Source organism: Xyrauchen texanus, chromosome 36, assembly GCF_025860055.1.
Source record: "Xyrauchen texanus isolate HMW12.3.18 chromosome 36, RBS_HiC_50CHRs, whole genome shotgun sequence".
Lineage (NCBI taxonomy): Eukaryota > Metazoa > Chordata > Actinopteri > Cypriniformes > Catostomidae > Xyrauchen > Xyrauchen texanus.
Window position 1 is genome coordinate 22120647 of NC_068311.1, and position 13284 is coordinate 22133930.

At 38.3% G+C, this 13284-nt stretch overlaps 1 protein-coding gene across 2 annotated transcripts in view; it reads left to right on the forward strand.

Annotated features, from left to right (window-relative positions):
* Nucleotides 1-12244, forward strand: part of LOC127629685 (pleckstrin homology-like domain family B member 1) — a 111822-nt gene extending 99578 nt beyond the window's left edge. For both annotated transcript variants that reach the window (XM_052106889.1, XM_052106890.1), the window contains 7 exons: nt 4014-4104; nt 4251-4397; nt 5452-5481; nt 5906-6125; nt 6618-6703; nt 6914-6943; nt 11226-12244. In XM_052106889.1, coding sequence (XP_051962849.1) covers nt 4014-4104; nt 4251-4397; nt 5452-5481; nt 5906-6125; nt 6618-6703; nt 6914-6943; nt 11226-11366 — 745 coding nt within the window. In that variant the 3' untranslated portion in view covers nt 11367-12244. The remainder of the gene's footprint in view (nt 1-4013; nt 4105-4250; nt 4398-5451; nt 5482-5905; nt 6126-6617; nt 6704-6913; nt 6944-11225) is intronic.
* The last annotated feature ends 1040 nt before the right edge of the window (nt 12245-13284 follow it).

Genomic DNA, 13284 nt, shown 5'->3' on the forward strand with positions numbered 1-13284 from the left:
GTGCCTCCAAAACAGTGCCAACCCGCATCTCAGAATAGTATTTTGAGAGGATATTCTTCTCAGCACAATTGTACAAAGTAGTTATCGGAGTTACCGTAGACTTTGTCAGTCCTAACCAGTCTGGATATTCGCTGTTGACCTCTCTCATTAATAAGGAGTTTCCGGGGGATCCGGGTTGCTCAGTGGTAAAGACGCTGTCTACCACCCCTAGAGTTAGCTGGTTCAAATCCCAGGGTATGCTGAGTGATTCCAACCGGGTCTCCTAAGCAACCAAATTGGCCCGTTTGCTAGGGAGGTTAGTGTCACATGGGATAACCCCCTCGTGATCACTATAAGGTGGTTTGCTCTCAGTGGGGCACGTGGTGAGTTGGGCATGGTTGCATGGGCACGAAGCCTCCACACACACTGTAACTCCGTGGTGGTACGTCCGGTGTGATAAGGTGTGCAAGTAGATGTCTCAGATGCGGAGGCAGCTGGGATCCGTCCTCTGCCACCCGGACTGAGGTGAGTCACTACTCCATCATGAGGACTTAGTGTGTACATTGGAAATTGGACATTCCAAATTGGGAGAAAAAAAAGGGAAGAAAAAACAAGGCGTTTCCATCTGCAGAATGCCACTCAATGGATGTTTTTTTGTTTTTGGCACCATTCTGAGTAAATTCTAGAGACTGTTGTGTGCGAAAATCCCAGGAGATCAGCAGTTAAAGAAATACTCAAACCAGTCCGTCTGGCACCAACAATTCATGCACATCAACAATTCAACAATCATCCATGCAATTATCTAATCAGCCAATCATGTGGCAGCATAAAATAATGCAGATACGGGTCAGGAGCTTCAGTTAATGTTCACATCAACCATCAGAATGGGGGAAAAAATGTGATTGTGGAGCGGAGGGGGGGCGCGGCCGATCAGAATATCGCGCGCCCGGTCCCCAATCGGCCTGATGAGGCGCGCGAGGGATAAAGGCGGCCGGTGACGATGGTTCGAGAGAGAGAGAATTATGGGCATGTCCGTCGTGTGTGTTTGTTTATGTGTTTTGGTTTAAGTTTTCATTAAATTATAATTTATATTGACAAGCCGGTTCTCGCCTCCTCCTCCTCGGGAGGGATGCCCGTCGCAGAGTCCTCGACACTGCCGTCCACCCTGGGGAGCCCCGCTGCCATCTTCCGGGTGACGGAGTAGCACGACCGCCCGATGCGGGGAACGGCCGTCGTCCGCGGGGCAAATGGGGACTGGATAACCCGACTGCCTGGAGCGAGGGAGCCGCTGCCGGGGCCGGAGGAGTGCCCTGCCGTCCCCCGAGACGCGGAGGGGTCGAGGGAGACCGCCGTCCGCGAGGGGAGGAGGGAATAATCTCTCCGACCGCCCGGAGCGGTAGAGCCGCTGCCAGGGGCGGAGGAGTGTCCCCATTTGCCGCCAGAAAAGCGGAGGCGCGTTCTGCCCGCTGGGGGTCGAAGGTGTCACCGGTTTGCCCGGGGTTGGAGCGGCTGTCGTCCGCCTGAGTGTGGAGGAGTGTTCGAGGACCACGCGACGGTACATCGGAGAACCGGTGAGTGAGTTTTTTCTCTCTCTCCTCTCTCTCTCCCTTTCGCACCGTGTTGGCCTTTTCCCTCGCCTATTTTGTTGTTTGTTTGTTTTTTTCTCCCTCCTCTCCTCCCAGGGTGAGGAAGGCGGGGATGACCACGCGGGACGCAAGATACACCCCGCCCCAGGGATGGGGGGTGTACGTCATGCCGGTGGCACCCCGGCCTGAGATAACGCCGGGAGGAGTGTGGAGCGGAGGGGGGGCGCGGCCGATCAGAATATCGCGCGCCCGGTCCCCAATCGGCCTGATGAGGCGCACGAGGGATAAAGGCGGCCGGTGACGATGGTTCGAGAGAGAGAGAATTATGGGCATGTCCGTCGTGTGTGTTTGTTTATGTGTTTTGGTTTAAGTTTTCATTAAATTATCATTTATATTGACAAGCCGGTTCTCGCCTCCTCCTTGCCCATCCTTGAGCTATTTTACAGTGATCTTAATTATTTGGACTGTGGCATGATTGTTGGTGTCAGACGGGATGGATTGAGTATTTCTGTAACTGTTGATCCCCTGGGATTTTCACACATAACAGTCTCCAGAATTTACTCAAAATGGGGCCAAAAACATAAAACAACCAGTGAGCGGCAGTTCTGTGGACTGAATTGACTTGTAGGAGAATGGCCAGACTGGTTCAAACTGACAAAGTCTACGGTAACTCAGATAATCACTCTGTACAATTGTGGTGAGAAGAATATCATCTCAAAATGCTATTCTGAGATGCGGGTTGGTGCTGTTTTGACAGCACGAGGGAGACCTACACAATATTAGGCAGGTGGTTTTAATGTTGTGGCTGATCGTTGTGTGTGTGTGTGTGTGTGTGTATGTATGTATGTATGTGTGTGTGTGTGTGTGTGTGTGTATATATATATATATATATATATATATATATATATATATATATATATATATGTGTGTGTGTGTGTGTGTGTGTGTGTGTGTGTGTGTGTGTGTGTGTGTGTGTAATATATTTTAAAAATTCAAAGTTGTATATGTTAACATTGGTTAATGCACTATGAACTAACAATGAACAATTGTATTTTTATTTACTAGCATTAACAAAGATTATTAAATGCTGTTAAAAATATATTGTTCATTTTTAGTTCATGATGCCTAATGCATTAATTTTAACGAATGGAAACTTATTGTAAAGTGTTTCCATATATATAATATAATTTGTAATAAAAAATTATATTAAATAAAATAAATGCTAAATAGAATAATTTTTTTTCATGTGGTCTCAGACCCCACTGTATGAACAAATACTAATGAAGTATTGTTCTCCACATCTACGATTTCATCAGACTCTGACCTTTACAAAATACTGATGAGTCAAAAGGAAAATATTTGTATGATTTTAACGGTGTAAAGATGGCAAAGCCAGAAATTAATTAGGTGTAAACACTGCAACTTCATACTGTAATGTTGTCTCAAGTTACAAACTTTGGTTTATCATGGGAGTAGTGTGTGAAAATGTTTTATACAAAAGTCTATGAAGTGCAGTATGAGAATAATTGGTTACGCTAGTGTATCTGGACACGGGCACAACAACTTTGTAAGACAGCCTTCAGCTGTTTCTCTCTCAGGAGAAAATGTAGTTTCTCGAACAGTTTGTTTATGCTTTCTTTTCTTTTTTCATTAAGCAATAACTACAGCAATGTGTGTGGTTCTTCTCTGAAAGAATGCATTAAGCGTTTTGCTTTTACTATGTTTATATTCGACATGCTTCATTTCTACGTCTCACTGCAAAGTTACATGCTTGTATTTTCACACATGATGAAATATTTTGCAAACAACTAGTCTCAGCACAATTGGTCTCCAGTACATTTAAATTCTGAATACAGATCTAAATGTGGTCCAAAATATTTTGTGATTTAATCTATCAAAAATATAGTGTAAATCCTAATCACACTGTTTGATAAGAACATAAAATAGCACTGATCAGAACTAAAATAACAATAGGCATACCTCTCGATGTGTCACATTGTGGTGAGATTAAATTCAGTATAGTATAAATATTTGGAAGCTAACTTTTCTAGGTTTGTTTGTGTATATTATAAACCTGCAGTAACACACTGACATAGCACGTGATGTATTTAGTCACATAATTAGAGAAGCTCCTTTTGACTAAATCCAGTCGCAGGTGCTCACAGTAGAACCATTTGACATTCCTAAAACAAATGTTGATTCTAGGTTTAAATGGCATAAAGGAATGTATTATGCTTTTGCATTTACAATATTTATTGTCCTTATGTGCATGTCTCACTGCAAATTTTCATGCTTATATATGCTGTCCAGCTGTATTTTCTCACATGACAAGATATTTCGTAATCCACAAGTGTTCGTGATATTGGTCTTCAGTTTGTCTTTGACAAAACAGATGACTCTGTATAGATAACTGAGACTTGATTTGACTTGTGTTAATGTGTTTGACAGTGCTAGTGGTATGGATGCTCTGAAGATTGAGGAGATGGAGAAAATGCTGAAGGAGGCCCACTTGGAGAAGGCTCGACTCATAGAGTCCAGAGTAAGTCAACGTTCTCACATGATCAGAATACCAATACACCAGTACCGGAATAAAATCAATATAACTTGTAAATGCAAAGTGTCTTCATCTATCATGAATCTCAGCTGTGTCCAATCACCACTCCCCTTGCTGCCCCTGTTTGTCAGGAGCGAGAAACTCATACCCGTAAACTGATGCTGGACGAAGAGAGAAGGAGAAGAGAGGAGGCGGAGAAGAGGCTACAAGAGGAGACAGTACATAGGCAGCAGCTCATAGAGAAGGAGGTGAAGATGAGGGCCAGAAACTTCTCTCAGGTGAGGAGTCAGAGCTCTCTGTTGTACTGGAACTCCATTCTGTTTTTATTGCCCTTGTAGATAAGATAAGCTATTTTCACATCATTTTCCTGCTTCTGTCAAAGCTGCAGTGTATAATTTCTGCATCGATAGTATCATCAAATGGAATTGGAAAAAATAATAATGTGTATGACTTTTTTTCTTCTGCTGAACACAAACACAGATTTTTAGAATAATATCTCTGCTCTGTATGTCCTTACAATGCAAGTGAATGGTGACCAGACCTTTCAAGTTTCAAAAATCACATAAATGCAGAATGAAAGTAATCCATATGACTCCAGTGTTTTAATCCATGTCTTCAGAAGTGATATGATAGGTGTGGCTGATAAACAGGTCAATATGTCAATCCCCCTTTCACTTTCAGAATTTGAAAGAAAGTTAAAGTGGAGATTTATAGTAAATGAAGGACTAAAATATTGATCTTCTTCTCACCCACACCTATCATATCACTTCTGAGGTCATAGATTAAACCACTGTAGTCTTATGATTACTTTCATGTATTTTAATATGGAAAAAAAAAACTTTATCTGTAACTACATATTTGATGCTGAAATCAGTGCAGCTGTATATATATTCAAAGTTATGGATTACTTTTATGCTGCCTTTATGTGCTTTCTGGAGCATCAACATTTTAGCCTACAGAACTGAAATATTCTTCTAAAAATGTTAGCTTGTGTTCTGCAGAAGAAAGGAAGTCATACATATCTGGGATGGCATGAGGGTGAGTAAATGATGAGAGAATCTTCATTTTTGGGTGAATTATACCTTTAAAGTGATAGCTCAGACATAATTTAATATTCTGTCATTGTTTCCCTACGCTCATGTTGTTCCAAATCCGTGTGACCCTTTGTATTATGTGGAACACAAAATATTTTAGACAGAATGTTAGGGACTGACAGTCTCGGTCACCATTCACTTTCAAAATATGGAGAAAAAAACACATATGCTGGAAGTAAATATTGACTCAGTTAAACAGTCTGTCTAATATCTCCTTATTGTGTTGCATGGAAGAAAGAAATTCATACGGGTTTGGAACAACATGATGGTGAATGATGACAGAATTTCAACTAATAATAATAATAATTCTGTAATACATGTTTAATGTCTATTATATAATGGAATATAGTGGAGTTAATGTCTATTATGTCATTTGTGAAAGTAACGAGTTATTCACTACTTGAGTACTCTTTTAATTGGATAATTTCTTACTCAAGTAATTATTTATGTTAGTACTTTTAATTCTACCGGAGTAATTATTATTTTTTAAGTAATTGTACTTTTACTGAGTACAATTTTTGGCTATTCTACCCACCTTCTGGCAAAAACCCATGATGGTCTTAAATGTAGGCTTCATTGTTTTTAATGCAAATTTTGATTTGGGGTTAGACCAGAACCCTTTCATAACATGTTTCATGAGAAGTTAATCACACAGGGTTTCATCAATGTGTCGATATTGTTTTGTTTCTCAGGCCCGTCCAATGACACGCTACCTGCCCATTCGCAAAGAGGAGTTTGACCTCCGTTCCCATATCGAGTCCTCAGGTCACAATGTGGACACATGCTACCAGGTCATTCTCACCGAGAAGATGTGCAAGGGCTATCTCATCAAGATGGGAGGCAAGATCAAATCCTGGAGGAAGCGCTGGTTCGTCTTTGATCGCCTTAAAAGGACGTTTTCCTACTACGGCGGTATGTCGCTCTTCTAACTGATCCTCCTAACTGTTCACTATGCAAATGTAGCTTTGCAAATGCGTTGTTACGCTTTTGTCCCCCCTGAGGTCCGGGAAAGGAATGCGAGCAGAACAAAGGGTGGATTGTGGGTGAATCCAGCAGTGGGGGGGATACGGATAATTAGTAATTCTTAAGCTCACAGTGGCTGCCATGATTTCCGATAGCCTCGGGTTAGCCAGGGGCATACAAATAACCAAAAGCCCGTCCGCATGCTATCTGATGGTGATGAAATCTGCTGCAATGCTAAGGAAATCGTGCTCAGCACCCAGCCGTAGAGCTCGGCAAAGCATGAGCTCCCACTCTTTATTCCAACACAGACCGCAAACGAAGGGTTTGCACCGCAGTAACAAGGTCAAATCGGTGCTAACAAGATTATTATTCTCGAGGGGAGTCAGTGCTTATTTGTTTTTAAACTCTGTGTCAGCTTGACTGTCTCTATTCCCGTTCCAGATAAACACGAGAGCAAACTGAAAGGCGTCATCTACTTCCAGGCCATCGAAGAGGTTTACTATGATCATCTACGCAGTGCCACAAAGGTATGACCCTCTGTCAGCTGAAAGGCCCACGTATACAGAAAGCCAAGCACAACTCACATTTCACACTGTTCTTCTGTTCTGTTCTCCTGCTGTACCATTTCATTTGATCTTTTTGTGTTTGCTTCTTTCTTCTTTTGTCTCTCTTATCTTATATTGTTACTCTGCTGTCAATTCTCCCCCACTCGTTTGCTTTGCCGACTGTGTTCACAGAAAGGATTTTTCAATCTGAATTTGACAAACGTATGTATCACTTCTCCATCCTGCATGCGCTTTGTCCTCTTTGGTTTGATCAAAGGAAATTGGTCTAATACCTGCAGTGGTCACACACTTACTCTTGTATTCCCTTGAGAATAATTAGCTAACCCAAGTTCGTATTTTGTTATTACACGGCTTTGTGTAAAACTCAATTGTGATTGGTCAACTGTTCCATTCTGAGGTAATATATGTTTTGTATAATGACCTTTTACTAACTGTAGATTTGTCCACTACCATGATCAAATAATCATTTAATTTCAGAATTAAATAGTTTCAACTCAAATTAATATTTCATGTCCATTTCCTTATTTATTTGGTAAGTAAATAGCTGTGTAATAAGTGGAATAATGTACGGTCATTATCGCAAAATGAACCCCTTAAAGATTATACAAGGTCCCCCTGATCCTAATTACCCTGTCTGGGTTTATACTGGTACCTTACCCTTTACTTGAATAACTGTACTATTTGCACTTTTGCTGAGGCCAATTATAAAAGGGGATATTGTTTCGTTTCTTTATTGGTTTTCTTTTGCACAATTGCCAGTGATGAATGTATAAAGACATTTGCAACCTACATCCATTTCCCTACAATGTTTTTCTTAATTACTCCCACCTTTGTGTTTGTGGGTGTGTATGCTTGGGAGTGTACGTTGAGAATACTTAATGTCTATATAACCTAATGGCGTCATCAAATACGTTTTTCCAGGTATTTTATTGGCTGTCAGTTTCTTTTCATACAATGCTAAATGATAACCAACATTAACAGAAAGTTGTGTGGATAATCTGGATATAACAAAGTTCAACATTTGAGAGTGTCAGAATCCCCTTTGCATTTGAATGCATTTGTTTTCTCAGTGCATGTTTTAGCCTGAATGTCATATTGTTTGTAATTGTTTGTTTTAAATAATGAGTGTTTTAATGAGGATAGCTAATTATCACATTTGAACAAGCTTTTCTTAGCAACTGCTCTGCATATGCAACAGTGTATTAACATTAGTGATCTATTATCATTAAAAATAGAGTTCACCCAAAAATGAAAATTCTCTCATCATTTACTCACCCTCATGCCAACCCCGATGTGTATGACTTTCATTCTTCTGCTGAACACAAACAAAGATTTTAGAAGAATATTTCAGCTCTGTAGGTCCATAAAATGCAAGTAAATTGTGGACAGAACTTTGAAACTCCAAAAATCACATAAAGGCACCATAATAAAGCCCTTTCCCACTTCAGGTACTAAAGCCCATTTTAGATACTTTTTTCCCGGGACCAGTACTTTTCACATACAGTGTGTGTGAGTGTGTATTTATCACTTTGTGGGGACCAAATGTCCCCATAAGTATAGTAAAACCCGAAATGTTTGACCTTGTGGGGACATTTTGTCGGTCCCCATGAGGAAAACAGCTTATAAATCATACTACATTATGTTTTTTGAAAATGTAAAAATGCAGAAAGTTTTCTGTGAGGGTTAGGTTTAGGGGTAGGGTTAGGTTTAGGGGATAGAATATAAAGTTTGTACAGTATAAAAACCATTATGTCTATGGAAAGTCCCCATAAAACATGGAAACCCCATAAAACATGGAAACACTACTGTGTGTGTGTGTGTGTGTGTGTGTGTGTGTGTGTGTGTGTGTGTGTGTGTGTGTGTGTGTGTGTGATTTCATTGATAGACACACTTTGATTTTTCATCACATCTGCACTGTTTATACTGTTTGACTATACAGAAGATAAAGTGACATTTGGATTAATGCATCAGATTTTTCCAGGGATGACGGATATAAATAATCAGATGTTTATCTAGAGTGGGTAACTGAACTATATTATACATTAAACTGTCAGGAAATCTTGTTTACATGAGGGAAGTAGTGTGTGCCTTTTACAATGTGGTAACTTGCATCAAGACGTATTGTTTAAGTCAATAAGTGAGTATTTCAGTACTACGACAGTGTTTTAGTGTCATGGGGGAAAACATTTTAATTCTAAGAGTTTGAGAATAAAGTCATAATATTTAGAAAATAGTCAAAAGTTTGGGAATAAAGTCATTATGAGATTAAAGTCAAATTTATTTGAGAATAAAGTAAAAATTATGAGATTAAAGTTATTTTGAGAATAAAATTAAAAGTACGAGATTCAATTTGTAATATTTCGAGAATAAAATTACGAGAATAAAGTCATAGCATTATGAGATTAAAGTCGCAGTATTTCGACTTGGATTATGATTGTTTACGTTCATTTTAACTTTTCCCAAACTAGCACGTAGATCGCTAGTTATAAAGTAGAACGTAAGTGCTTTGTTACGGGAGCTGTCCGGTCCAAAGGTGCTGAAACTTTGTCTTCTAATAATGAAAATAATGTGGGCATATTAATAAACACGGAAGTTGTTTGTAACCTTGTTGAGGCAAGGAAATTTATTAACTATTACAGAATTTAATTACAGAAATAATGATGGCTTTAGTAAGCTCTCGCGCCCAGTTTAAACTGTAACCTAAAGACACACACTGCGTAAAAGAAGGGAGGATGAAATAAGCCCTTTTTAATCTGTTCATAGACAAGTTTACTTTTAAGTTTCATTCAACCATAAATGCTTTCGTTTAAACCATTAACTGATTAGGCAGCTGCCTACATTTTCAGATGCAGCCAAAGCTTGAGTAAAACATCCCTAACTACAGTGTAACTCCGATCCCGGCGTCTTCCATCGGTTTTGTTGATTTTGATGTTGTTGCTATTGAGTCGTGGGTTCCAACAATGTCAGAAGAAAAATGGTCGATACTAGATGAAGTTTCTACAATGTGAATGTGAATGCAACAGGAAAAGTCGCCTCGGGAGTTCACATCTAGAAAGTTATTAAAGGAAAAGCACCAGGACTGTAGGGAAAGGACCTATAGTAATCCATATGACTCCAGTGGTTTGTTATATGTCTTCTGAAGTGATGCAATCACTTTGGGTGAGAAACAGATCAATATTTCAATCCTTTTTTCAGGATGTGAAAGTGGAAATATTGATCTGTTTCTCACCCACACTTATCATATCCCTTCTGAAGACATGGATTTAACCTCTTCAGTCTTATGGATTACTTTTATGCTGCCTTTATGTGATTTTTGGAGCTTCAAAGGTCTGGTCACCATTCACTTGCATTGTGTGGACCTACTGAGCTAAGATATTCATCTAAAAATCTTTGTTTGTGTTCAGCAGAATTAAGAAAGTCATACACATCTGGGTTAGCATGAGGGTGATTAATGGTGAGAACATTTTCATTTTTGGGAGAACTATCCCTTTAACAATTAAATTGACTTAGATTATTGACTTTCGATTAATCAGTTGAAACACAAACACGGTCAGGTAATCATCTGAGCAGTGTGTAAACAGGCTTTCAAAGCCCTTAAAAGAATGTTCCAGGTTTAATAAGATCAATCGACAGCATTTGTGGCATAATGTTGATTTTCCACAACAAATACAAAATGTGGTTACAGTGAGGAAGTTACAATAGAAGTGAATGGAGCCAGAACATAAACACTAAATTACACACTGTTACAAAACTAACTCGACTTAAACATTATACGTTTTAATCAGATTTTAGTAAGATAAAATCAGAGATTTACCGGCATTACAGAGTTTATCAGCATTCAATGTCATGACAACAAAGTTGTAATATTGTTAGATATAACTTAAGTTTAGTAAGTGGTTTTATAACAAATCATGGTAGCATGTATAATGTGGCTTTATTTTTTAAACCATGTGTATTTGTCTTTTTTCAAATAAATGATACATTAAAAAAAAATGTTTTTAATTAAGTGCTGTTGACTGTATTGAAGCCAGAGCTTTTAAAGGGATAGTTCACCCAAAAATGAAAATTCTGTCATACTGTAATTTACACACTCATGTTGTTCCCAACCTGTATGACTCTCTGTCTTATGCTGAACACAAAAGGGTAAATATTTTTTCATATATGCAACACAATGGTAGTTGATGGTGACTAACTTTAAAGCTCAAAAAAGTAACATAAAATTAGTCCATGCTGCTCGAACGTCATATTCCAAGTTGGTTTTGGTGAGAAATAACAAAAAATTCAGCCATTTTTCAGTGAAAATCTTAAGGCCCATTGCAACAGGTTAAAATCATATAGGTTTGGAATGGCATGAGGGTGAGTAAATCATGACTGAATTTTCATTTTTGGGTGAACTGAATTCCTTCAGTAATATCCTTAATGCCCGACTCCAATACTCTACAGGGGAATCGCTGCTGATCTGATTCTTTCTTTTCTAATCTAGAGTCCCAACCCCTCCCTGACATTCTGTGTGAAGACCCACGACAGACTTTACTACATGGTTGCGCCCTCTGCAGAGGCCATGAGAATATGGATGGATGTGATTGTGACAGGAGCGGAGGGCTACACGCAATTTATGAACTGAGATACAAAAAATATTAATAATATAGCTGCTCACTGACCTAGACGTCAAAAGGAAAACTGTCTGGCAGGGAGACTTCAAATGACCCAGACCTGTTATTCCTGATGAAAGACTCTATTTTGTTACTTCCTTTTTCTTCTTTTTCTGTTTCCTGAAGATGTTGTATATTCACTCAGCTGCACAGACACACATCCTCCAGAGGCCTTCTATGCCTGGATTGACAAAGGGAGCTCTAGAAGATAAAAAGACCTTGTGAACCAAACCTGCAGGTGGTGGCTCACTTGCCATCTATGAAAATGCCTTTTTTGCCATCAGAGATCTTTTTCAGTTGCAGTTTATCTTGTGTGGACAGAAATATGTGTATTAGACTTTTTTTTTAATGTTTGTCCTGACGATTTCTCTTTTAACTCATAATAGGGAAAATGCCAAATGACATCAAGCCATTCTGAATAGTATTTTGTTCAACTTATTTGATGGTATTGACTGATATAAAATGGCAAGAGGTGATGTTTTTAAATTACATTTATAAGAGTATTATATTAATATAAGACCATTTTAAGAGCTTTAGACCAGTGGTTCTCAACTGGTTTTGCATCAGGACCCAGATTTTACATTGGACATAAAGTGGCGACCCAACACATTTCCAAAATTGTTTATGGGTCGATGACATGATGCTAATTTTTTGTCCATATCTATTAAATTATTCAAAAATACATTAAAAATACAATTCTTACAAAACAATTACTTGAATACACCTCCTCCTTGATGAACATGTTTTCAATTACTGAGTTCATTTTGATGTTTTTTCTGGGGCTTAATGGAAAAAATGCCATGTGGTGTAACTGTCCAGAAATGGTAAAAAAAAAAAAAAAAAAAGAAAATTCCCATTTAAAAGCTGAAATTCTTGAAAAAAATATATATATTGGTATGAGTACTGAAGAATAATATTTTATGATTTAAAAAAAATAAAATAATTCAGTACATGACATACATTGGAGTGTTTGGCCCTGCAATTACTGCTTGCATCTATATTTTATTTTTAGTATTATTTTGTCATATCATTAAATAATAATATTTTGGCATTTTTATGAAAAGAAACATTTTGTTCAGGTCCCTGAGAAAACTTGTTCTTATTGTTTCCTGATATTTATAAAACAATTTATATTTTTACCTTGAAAAATATATTTGAATTTTTTTTTTTTAAATAATTGATTAAGTTCATCTCATCTATGGTGCTAGGAAAGTATTTTAATTCTCTTTACTTGATGGTTACACTACATGATATTTTTTTAATTAATAATTTTCTTTTTTTTTTTAAACATTTGGGAAACCAACTAACCAACATGGGCACTAATATTGTGTTTCTATGAACTTCACACAAGTTTTAGATTTAGATATTCAAAAGATTTCTAATTTTTATTACCTCAGACAACCTTATTTGCAAATGACACTTATACTTACACAAATAGATAAAACTTTCCATTAAATTTGCACAACATGCACATTGTGGATAATGTAGAGTTTGAATGGACACATGGATGTTAACAATACATACAGTAGTGTGTATATATATATACACACACACACACCGATCAGCCACAACATTAAAACCACCTGCCTAATATTGTGTAGGTCCCCCTCGTGCCGCCAAAATTCTTCTCACCGCAATTGTACAGAGTGGTTATCAGAGTTACTGTAGAATTTGTCAGTTTGAACCAGTCTGGCCATTCTCTGTTGACCTCTCATCAACAAGTCATTTCCGTCCGCAGAACTGCCGCGCTCATTGGATGTTTTTTGTTTTTGGCACCATTCTAAGTAAACTCTAGAGACTGTTGCGTGTGAAAATCTCAGGAGATCAGCAGTTACAGAAATACTCAAACCAGCCCGTCTGACACCAACTATCATGCCAGTTTCCAAATCA